This window comes from Orbicella franksi, chromosome 1, assembly GCF_964199315.1.
Source record: "Orbicella franksi chromosome 1, jaOrbFran1.1, whole genome shotgun sequence".
Classification (NCBI taxonomy): Eukaryota; Metazoa; Cnidaria; class Anthozoa; order Scleractinia; family Merulinidae; genus Orbicella; species Orbicella franksi.
In genome coordinates, this window is record NC_138145.1 from 16,335,729 (window position 1) to 16,346,560 (window position 10,832).

The 10,832-nt window shown below is 41.1% G+C and overlaps 3 protein-coding genes across 3 annotated transcripts in view; 2 read left to right on the top strand and 1 right to left on the bottom strand.

The window, feature by feature from the left end:
* LOC145493163 (uncharacterized) overlaps positions 1–10,832 on the top strand; it is a 35,608-nt gene that overhangs the window by 22,790 nt on the left and 1,986 nt on the right. The window lies entirely within an intron of this gene.
* On the bottom strand, positions 11–7,369 carry LOC145493001 (uncharacterized). Its single transcript, XM_081472407.1, has 4 exons — positions 6,942–7,369; positions 4,510–4,833; positions 2,832–2,989; positions 11–2,353 (listed from the first exon to the last, which is right to left on the bottom strand). The coding sequence occupies exons 1-4, from the start codon at positions 7,299–7,301 to the stop codon at positions 616–618; spliced, it is 2,580 nt and encodes an 859-aa protein (XP_081328533.1). The 5' UTR covers positions 7,302–7,369; the 3' UTR covers positions 11–615.
* On the top strand, positions 7,513–10,176 carry LOC145493186 (uncharacterized). Its single transcript, XM_081472608.1, has 3 exons — positions 7,513–8,333; positions 8,420–8,525; positions 8,637–10,176. Exons 1-3 carry the CDS (start codon positions 8,322–8,324, stop codon positions 8,879–8,881), a joined length of 363 nt encoding a protein of 120 aa, XP_081328734.1. The 5' UTR covers positions 7,513–8,321; the 3' UTR covers positions 8,882–10,176.

Below are 10,832 nucleotides of genomic sequence, written 5' to 3' on the forward strand. Positions count from 1 at the left end.
ACGTGCCAAATTACACGAGAATCAACCTAGTAGAATTTTAATTAACTTCAAACATCTGTTACAATCAGGTTATATTAACGATCTTTCACTCTGAATTCTTACTCTGTAACACTGATCATTTGATAACGTAACACCTTTGTCCTGGTCTCTTTAAATAAATATTCTCATTTAAATCTATTCAATAAGTTCATTTTCTACTATCTATTCTGATTTGGATAAAAGGTAAAAAATAAATTATGGCATTTAAAATTTGCTCGAGATCAAAACGTTTTGAGCCGGTTTAGATTCACCGATCGTACCAAGTTGCGTAATAGACCGTCAAGTCTGCGCCGCTGAACGTCCTTGATTAGCAACCCAGAATAAATTAATAACAAAAATGTTGGAAATTGTCTCTTGGGTATTAATTATTACACATCACCAGATTGAGAACTTATCTGAAAAGTCGCAAAAAACGAACCACGATCTGATGTATTTTTAGAGATTATTGCATGCAACACAATGCGCGCTTTTTCAACCTCAAAACTTCATTGTTTGCAGTAAAATAAAAAATAAAAAAGCACCTCTATTAAGTAACATATTGCTACAAGTCTCTAAACTTAAGGTAGTTTTCATGCCTCATGCTATGCCATATGTGGGTTCTAACGAGTACATACGCTGCCTTCTCGAAGACACCACTCTCCCGTAAGGCTCAGAATAGGAACGATCATGACATACAGGCGTCCAATCAAATTTCTCCAAGTCATTCCAAACATTCATTTGCTCTGGCGACACAACAGCCAGAGGCGGGAGTTTAGCTGGCGCATGCGTTACCGTCGGCGAGTAAAACTCCTGGGTTTCCTGATTTCGCGCCTTTATCTGTGCCACGCGCTCTTTCGCCGCCGCCTTGCGCTGATTGGCTTCCCGCGTCAAATGCGTGTTGAGCTCAGCACGCGCCATGGCAGTCTCCGCTTGACGTAACAGCTGCCTGTGCTCCATGTAGCGACGCACCAAAGCTTGTTGGTCTTGGGAAACTTCTTTTTCCTTTCGCACGGTCTCTTCGATTTCTTGCACTCGCTCGTCTCTCTGTGAGACTCGATCATGACGTTGTAGCGCGTTCGAGATGGACGTATGCTGACAGTGGAAGTCCGTTAAGAACGCCAAATCCGCTCGCCTGGACTTGACCTGTTCCGCCGTAACAGCTCGTGCTGTGGACAGCCGTTCATGTTCAGTCACCTCCTTGGCTTGTCGTTCTTTCAGTGCTTCAGCGGTCCTTACACCATCTCGCACTCTTCTCCTTAACGAGGCTTCCTTGTACTCCTGTTTGAATATCTTCATGCGTTCTTTAGCTTGTTCTCGATCTTCTCTTAACTGCGCTACAGTGACAGCTTTTGAAGACACAACATCAGCACGTTCTCTTTCCCTGTAGGCATGCTGAACAGCTCGCAAGCACGCCAAGCCCATTGTGCCGTGGGTGCGAATGAAAAGCCTTTGATCGGTGGTAACCGTCTGTCGTTTTATGGCAATCTTTCTTGGCTCCTCTGCTGCTTTCCTCTCTATCTCCCTTGCCGCTTCTCTGACGTCCTTTCCAGCCTCTTGCTTGGAAATCAGCATTTCTCGCAAAGGGTCGACTATTTGAATCGGAGCGCGAAGTCCTGACAATCGAAATCGCAGCTTCTTCGGTTCACCCTCGGTCTCACTCGGTTCACACTCGGTACGCGGGTGCGTGTCAACAACTGGCCCAAGAAGTACTTGCACGGTCGTGTACTTTCCAACGCGGTCTCGTTTTTTTCTTTTTTTCTCCTTCTCTTCCATTCTCTGTTCCTCCTTTTGAAGTTCCCGGCTTTTCACCCTGATGCTATTTTGCGTCGCCAACTTAATACGCATCGATTCGCGACTTTCAATCATACTTTTCCTGGACTTGAGACTGACAAGACCCAGGCTCTTCCGAATAGTCACGGCCTCCTCTTTAGCTCTGATGACGTCAGAAGTACTGGTTTCGAGCTTCTTAAGGTTCAAGCTAATTCTCGTAGTGATTCTGACTGGGAAATTTTCATTTCTTGTCAACTCAAGATCTTCTATTGGGGAAGTGGTGACCCTTCCCTCTGTCCTCCTATCGCCTTCCTCCGTGATGCTACCAATGGGCTCCACAGTAATAGACACATTGCGACTTCGTGGTCTTCTTGTAATCTTTCCCGGGGAAGCCCTAGGGCTGGGTGGATAGGCAGGTTTCACCCCATGCAAATAGGCCTCGTAATCAAATCGAGTCAGGGCCGAGTTGGATCGGCTAGGGACTGGAGACGTGGGCGGTGGTAGGGTACCTCCTTCTGTGTACCCTTTGTAGTGACGGTAATAGCGCTGAATTGAGACTGCAGCCCTGTTAACCAATGAAAAAAGAACTGGTTAAAACAACTGATAAATACCATTTGCAATGAATCTGTATACAATTGTCAGAAAAGCGTGTAGAAAGCGGGTAAAAACCACGAACAACAAAAAGCTCGAATCAGTCTTAAAGATCTTGTCTTAACCACGCGCATCCCTGTTGACCAAGAGCTCAGGGCTTGGAACTAATTAATTAACACACTGTCTGACTGGTTAGTGATATAACAGATTTTACAAGGTGAACCATCTAGCAAGAGTCTTTACTGGTCAGGTTTTACTGCAGTTGTTTTTTCATGCCTCACAAGCAGGAAAAGTGAAATATCATGTTCTATTATTCAAACCACAAAAGTTGGAACTCGTTATTTATATATTTCATCAATCAGTATCTGTTTGGTATAAGTTGTCCAAGTGATCTCTATTTACCTAGTATACCAATAACAAATTACCATAATGCTGAGTATCATTGCACTCACCATATTCTCATGTCTTGAATGAACTTAAACCTCATCCTGGTCAAATGTCCTCTGATATAACGCTGGATTATCAAAACAGGGCAGTGTTTTGCCTGAATTCTGTTTACTTCAGCAAGGAGCCCATTAACTTCCTTCATGGCTTCTTCATATGTGCTCTCCTACAACAACAACAACAACAACAACAACAACCAAATATCTGTTTGTCAATGTTTGCTAAAATAAACAGTGCTTCTCTTATCACTTCTAGGCTGCAAGCAGACTCTTCAACCATAATCTAATCCAGAGCAACCTCATACTCAGTTTATATATGAATACTTAGAACTCTGTAATGCATTTTTCTGAATACAGTGCTGAGAATTTGTCTGTATATCAAGACAGCATTCCCTCAGTTTTTATTTCTTTTATCTTTCACCTGTCTTTACCAAAGGTTATAATACCATAAATCCTCGAATTAGTGCCTGGGGCACTTATTTCAAATTTAGGAGAAAATGGGGGCGCTTATTCGAGGGGGGCGCTTAATCTAGCGGGAGGGGAGGGGGGGGGGGGCGGCGTTTATTTCATTTTTTCCAAAATGACCTGACATGATCATTTTCTTTAACACATCATCTACACGTAAACAACAACATAAGTTGTTCATCAACATAAAAAGCTGATCCTAGAGTTTAAATTGTGGCACTGTAAGTACTTAACATGTTCACAAACTGAAACAATGTACAAATCTAATACTATGACGAAAACTATACATCCTTTGTTGTCTCAGTACCCGTCCACAAAATGAGGGGGAGGGGAGGAGAGAGGGGTGCTTATTTGAGGAGGGGCGCTTATTTTAAATTTTGGCCAATAGGAGGGGTGCTTATTCGAAGGGGGTGTTTATTCAAGGGGGGGCACTAATTCAAGGATTTACGGTATCTCAGATTGTGTTGTTCCAGAAAATATCCATACCCCTCCTGCGGAAAGTTTTTTAGTCTGAACCCCTCATCGCCCAGAAAATTCTGGTTTATCTTCATAAAGGTAAAGTCTGCATAGGAGCCAAGTGGCCTATCAGGCCAGTGCTTGGCTGTTTCAGTGGCATGAAGCAATTAGGAGTATTTCTACTCCCCCCTGGATGGGATGCTTGTCTATCGCACGGAACCCCCAGCGTTAAGTTTGCCGGTTCCCATTTATACACCTGGGTAGAGAGAGGCACTGTGAGAGTAAAGTGTCTTGCCCAAGAACACAATGCAGTGTCACCGACCAGGGCTCGAACCCGAGCCACTCGATCCGAAGACTTTCTTTAAAACTTCTGGCTTTTGAACTCCCCTCCCGTTTCCCTTTGGGATCTCCATTAACCTTCCTCGGGGTGGGTATGGATATTTTCTGGAACTGCACATTTACAATTTTCTGTAAAGTAAAATGTGTGGTGACTTAATCAAAACTTTTAAAATCAATAACGGCTTTGTGAGCTTATAATGATCACAAATATGGTCAAGAATTAAGAATACAAGTTATTAAACTAGATGTCCTTTAAGATCAGCCCATGATTCTTTAATGATAGAGTTATCAAAGTCTGTAATCTGAAAGACAAGAGAAAACCTCTGGACCACTCCAAGCTGATAGTCTGCTCCACTTAAAGAGTGAGGGGGTTCTGATTTCAAGTTACAACTAAAACAGCATGAAAATTCACTGTGTATATACTTGCCTTTGCAAGAGAACAAGAAACATTGATATAAAAAGTTGGCTGTAGAGGTGCAAAGCAACCACCAAAAGACGAATCCTCTATTATCTCTTCATCAGAAATGACGTAATAGTCCAGAGATTTCAGAGACCACAAACTGTTCACCAAGTGATGTCTGTAGTTTGGTTTCAGACTCAGTGGGGTGTTATACAGAGTCAGTACAGAAATGCTTGGAGAAGCAGCCATATAGTTCACGTTAGCAAGTTTAGAAATACTGTTGTTGTGAAGAAAAACAACCTTGAGTTCAGTGAGCGATGCCCAAAACTTGTGGCCAGGCAGTTTTGCAATCTGTTGACAAAAGGTATCAGATTTAGCCTTCTAAAGAAATCTAATGTCAAATATATTGGGGTAGCAAATTTATAGCAATAGACTGCATTTAAATCTGCTGTAGGTAGACACTCAGGATCTTTGTGACTAATTTTAGTGGTTGAGGCTGGGTGACACAAACAGAAATATAATTTGTCCAGTTAAACTCATAGAACCCAAAAATTTATGTAAATAAGGGGTGACTAGCAGTAGATCTATGGGGGGGGGGGGGGGGGACCTGGGGATTCCAAGTTGTTCTCATCTCTGGTTGATGCAAGAGAGGATCTTTGCTCACTTTTCAGATCATGTGTACTAAAGGCATCCACAGTCAAGTGTTGATCAATACCCTCGATCCATACCCTCAATTGACACTTGATCAATACTCCATCGACATGTCAGTTGACAATCAATTGACATCTTGGTTGATCAATACATGTGAGTCAGTGGACACTCAGCGGTACATCAACCGACTCGCGATCAAGATGTTGATTGAGTGTCAACCTAGTGTAGATCAAATGTCAGTCAAGATGTTGATCAAGTGTTGATCGAGATATCGATCAACTGTTGATCAGAGGGCGATCAAGGGTATTGATTGACACTCAACTCCGGATGCCTTTAGTACACATGATCCCACCTTTCTGTCATCGTTGATTTGACTATGAACTATAAATTTTATAGATTTGTAAGCTTAGTCTGTATCTAGTTGTCACAGAGATAACTACAAACTATCAACTGAGAATCTAAACGTTTTTGAGTGAATTTAATGTCTAGTTGTCACAGAATTGATTGTTTGTAGTGGATCTAGTCATGTCATGTCATCATGGACTAGACTAGAAACCATCACGCATATGACATGCAAACTGTCACAGATTTCCATAAGTAGTAGATAAGGTTGGTAGTCAACAGTCAGACAGAGAAGATTTTGCTAGGCAGATATGTTACCGAGACTAAACAGGTCTATAACTATTGGATGTCATATGTGCATGTGAAATGGCCATCACAACTGTGACAACATATACATTGCATCACATCATGCACCTGGGAGAAGAGGGGCACTGTACAAAAAAAGTCTCTTGCCCAGAGCACATTGCAATGACCTTAGCCAGGAGGCCCTGTTCGGGGTTTGAGCATGTAGCCCATCTGAATTTCAAACCTTTTCAGACACAATTTTGGAAAGTCTTCACAAAAATACTCTCAGAATTTCAAGACAAATCATGTTGTTTGTCATCATTTTATTAACCTCCCTGTCATTGTCTTATGCTAGAATTTTACCCTACCAGGGCCTCAGCCAGCTGGCTCAAACCTGGACAGCTCGATCTCCAGTGCAGCAAGCAATGGGTCAAATCCCTACCCAGAAAGCCTGTAGAGTCAATTCCCCCTCCCCTCACCCTGGGGCTTAACATTGATAGTTTTATTACTATTCTTTCCAACAGTATGCGTCTGCAGATTGTCTGAAAAAAACAATCTTTTTGGAATTTCTCTTTTTTAGGTAGTCCATGTGGGTAGTCTATTTAGGTAGTCCATTTAGCAGTCCAATTAGGTAGTCCATTTAGCAGGCCATTTAGGTAGTTCATTTCGGTAGTCCATAATGGTAGTCCATGGACTTGGGGGTCAGCGAAATGTACCGAGCCGCAAGCAATTCATTGGGCAATCGTATCTCCCACTGATGCTTTAGAAAATATTTTTAATAAAGTCATAATCTTGAGTATGCTTAAGTTAGCTACGTAGCTAGACTGTATCTCTTCACAAACTGATCAACAGACATCAGTTGACGCAATCTGAAAAATTTGACCCCCGATCAGATGACACTTCAGACTACTGTATATAGTTTCTTAGTTAAGATTACTTGTCGACTAAACGTTGAAAGACAAGTAAACGCCAATCATACAACCTACACGGACCTCAGAGTAGGTCTCTAGATCTCTACAGGGGATCAATTGAACGTGCAAACACAGAAATATTTTCTACTTCCTTAGCCAAGCCTAAGTATTACTGGTTTTCACAGCTAATAGAGCCAGTAATAACCCACAATCAATAGGAAATATGACATAGAGAAGTAAAATAAATCGTATAAATGAGATTAAAAATACCTGATTATTATGTAAATCCAAGTAAACAAGATCTCGGCAGAAAGACAGAGAATCAAACGAAGAAATGTAGTTGGAATGTAATACGCAGATTCTCAATCTCATACACAAGTCAATGGTTTGTACAGTATGAAGGCAAATCCTGCTCATATTCAGGTAGCTGATGTCTTCTAGATCGCATTTTTCACCGATGCTGTCAAAAATATCATTCACGGTGGGAGCTCGTAGATAGCCTCGCTCGTGAGCATTTCGAAGAACCTCCTCTTCCCTTTGCTTTTCAAACTTGGACTTTTGCCACGTTTTCGACGACGTTCCTCTACCTGAAATCCTCGGAAAGTCCTTATTGGAGACGTCAAACACCATTTTGCAGGACAAAAATTATCACAATGTTTAGATCATCGCTGAGACGTAACCCAACAAAACACCGGGAAGCCTGAACTGAAATAATACTTGTGTAACCTAGCAACAGCGTGTCCAGCGTGTGGCACAAAACAAAAATGCGCGCGCTGCTAAAAGGATGCCCATCCAATGGACAGAGCTGAAAAACGACTGCGCATGCTCACTCGTGCGCGCCGAGAAACTGGGAAAGACAACATAAAACCATAGCAACGTATACGTAAAATGGCGGCATTTTTGAAAAATTTAAGAGCGCTGAGAGTTTTTGCTTGGGCTAAGGAGTAAGTAAAAAGGTTAAGCTTGAAACTTTCCTTTAAGACCGGTCGATATTAGTTCTAAAACATATCTCCTGAACACCACACTTCCATCCTTGAACACTCATCGAAATTTTGCCGCGAAGTCGGAGTTCGTGCCGCGAAAATGCGGCTCGTGTTGCAGATTATGTTAATGAGTTTAATGTTCACGGAAACTTCCGGTGAGCGGACCTGTTGGTACCACAGAAAAACCAGAAAAGGCGAGGAATGCAAAGGGAAAATGCGGAGGTTCAATGCTGCAATAGCAAGGTATGTCGGTGGCACTACGAACAGCTGGGCATGTACTCGACACTGGACCAGAATAAACCGCGAAGCACATGGTTTTTGTGCATGTCCACTTCCTGTGCACTCAACTGATATTTCAGCCAACATACCAGCGAGGTTTTATGAATTGTTTGACCGCATCGGACGTACTACGAGTGGTTACCGTCCTGGTGTGCGATGGTGTTCCAGTTGTAGGAAAAACGCAGACCAATTGTTTAAAGATGAACAAGATTACAGCCCTCCTCGAAAGGTATGGTTACTGGGAGGTTACAATAAGAACGCCCTTTAAAATGAGTGGCACATATTTCCGAGTTTCTTGTGACATGCAAATGTAAAACCGGTACAAATAAGTTCCTTTTGATGATTTCAGAGAAAAAGTACTGATGTGACATTCCATCACACCTCACCCATGCCAAAACAGGTACTTCTCATAATTTTGTATCTTATTTGATGTCAGCTATGTAAAATCAGTTCGAAATAACAAACCTCTTGTTGCATTCCTCCTAGAAGTCATCGGAGGAAATGAATTTGTTGCTCAGAAAGGAGACAAAAAAGTGCTGCACCTTGCAAACACAGCTTCATGTGGCAACACAACAGCTCGCAGAGATAAAAGGTGTTTTTACTGTTTTGAAGCTGCTTGAATTAAATTTAGCATCATAACAAAAACTCTATACTTCTCATAAAAATATTTTAATTTTTGTCATGGTTGATTTTTCTATTACAGAGTCAACAATTGAAAAGAAGTTGGAAGCATTTCAAAAGGCCCTGTACAGACATCAAATAACCACCCCAGACCAGAAAATTTACAATCCAGAGGCAATGAAACAGTTTACAGACAAAAATAGCCCTGGACTCTTTGAGGACATCCTTAACTGTTTAAGTGGAAGGAAAAGCTTGTCCAATAGAAGGAGAGAGATGCAAGAGCAGAGAGTGGTGTCCCTACTCCACATAATGGCCTATTTTAGGTAACAAACTTTAAATGAAGTGAGCTACCTGTAAGAAAATTGTTTTTCATTCATTGTTCATAGGGGTTGTAACAATGGAAGCAAATTACTTTTACCTACATGACAGGTCACAAAAAACATCTACACTGCAAAAGGACAGTGGCTTATACGCAGCTAGTTGTGGCATGTCCTTGCAAGGCCTATCTGCTGGTCAGATTTTAGGATACAGCACCACGCCTAGGAACGTGCAGCAGTTAAAAGCAGACCTTGCTAAAGATCATGCCAACTACATATCACAACAGTTGAAGAGAGTAAATGAGGTCAGTCTGCAAATAAATAAGCAATTCTAATCAACAAATGGCTTCATGCACACTACCAAAAAATATTATTGAAAAAAAAAAAGCCATTTTGGCTGATCAATTTTCTTTCTTGTCTTTGTCTAGAATAATATATTAAAATTAATAGAGCAGTTTTCAATTGAGTGTGGAAAGTAATCAGACAATATTAATTTGGTTTTGGTTTTGCGTTTACTACGGTTTGAAATCAGCTGAGTACAGTAATGTAGTCTAATAATAATAGACTACATTACTGAAGTCAGCCACTGTCAAACCGTAGTTTGGTTCTGGTTTAAGTCACTCAATTGAAAACCACTCTATTAACTACTTAATTATGGTTTTTACACTCTGTCTTTCCCATCAGCTGACATGCTTCATGGTCTTAATGGTTGATGACTTCCACAACATTCACTCATTTCATACACCAGCACAACTTGTTAGGACAAATGTTGTACACATGGCATCCTGTATAACAGATGTGCATCCCACAGTCAGTGCAGTACCCCGCCCATCATCATCCTTACACAGACAAGTAGTGATCAATGTAAATGGCCAACAGAAGACCTGCCTTGGTGGAATACATGTCCCATCTGTCCTGGAAATACTAACAAATGCCTTAATAAATATGCAAAACCAGTTTTTGGACCAGCTACCACAAAATATGCAAAGCATTGACCCAGGGAGACTACAGGCAGCACTGCGAGAACTAAGGCTAGTATAATTTATAATGTTTATAAACAGTGGCCTGTTTGTGAATATAAAGTGACCTGTTATAAATTTCAAGAGTGAATATCATCAGCGTACAGCAATTTTAATAAACCAAAAATTATTGGAAATCGGCATTTCAAGAATAACAATAGTTATAGAAATGCCAGCAACAACAACATTTTTATTTGTTATTCAGGGTGTACTCCGATCCAACGACACAAGACCTCGAGACACTGGAGACATGTATGTTGATTGATGAGTTCGAACAAGATCTAAAAAGCATGGACAACTACAAAAACTTAATAAATACCCTGAACTTCAGCTGTACAGCAAGAAGTATGTTCTGCCACTACCTGCTGATTGGCCAGGATGGTACTATCCCAAAGAGCTAATAGCAAGTGGATGGAATCCCAGCATTGGAATAATACCAGAGCAAGGGCCATTTCATGTGTGCCTCAATGCCTATGAAGATGTTGTTTCAAATTTCAAATTTTTTTTTGATAAACTGTTTTCAAGTGTCTTTGGAGGCACTTTGGCATCTAAACCAAAACCCTTTAAAACATCACTATGTGTGACTGCTGCATTAGTGGGTTGGCAACTTGTAAGAGCAAAAGTTCTGGAAAAGTTTGCAAACTGCAAGCAACATGAATTTGTGACAATTTTGCACTTACTTGAACATGTTGTGCCTATCATCTTTTATCAGTACAACATTTTCAGAAGTGGCAATCTAAAGCTATATGAGATGGTCATGGCACAGTTGGCAATTATTTTCATCTGCTGGAGAAGGAAGCATTATAACAAATCAACCTTGTCATTTTTGAGTGACTGTGCATATCAGTGTAAATATCTTCCGGCATACTGGTCTAAAAAGGCCAGTATTCTCAAGTTGATAACTGAAAAAAAGGTAGAAGTCTGGCATTCTGTTCTAAGAAG

What these genes read in the sequence shown, in the direction of transcription:
- LOC145493001 (XM_081472407.1), bottom strand. Translation starts at nt 7,301, where the DNA reads ATGGTGTTTGACGTCTCCAATAAGGACTTTCCGAGGATTTCAGGTAGA. An exon ending in TGGATTTACATAATAATCAG is followed by an intron (nt 4,834 to 6,941) that starts GTATTTTTAATC and finishes TTTTGTCAACAG; the next exon opens with ATTGCAAAACTGCCTGGCCA. An exon ending in TTTCTTGTTCTCTTGCAAAG is followed by an intron (nt 2,990 to 4,509) that starts GCAAGTATATAC and finishes TTGTTGTTGTAG; the next exon opens with GAGAGCACATATGAAGAAGC.
- LOC145493186 (XM_081472608.1), top strand. An exon ending in ACAGCTCGCAGAGATAAAAG is followed by an intron (nt 8,526 to 8,636) that starts GTGTTTTTACTG and finishes TTTCTATTACAG; the next exon opens with AGTCAACAATTGAAAAGAAG.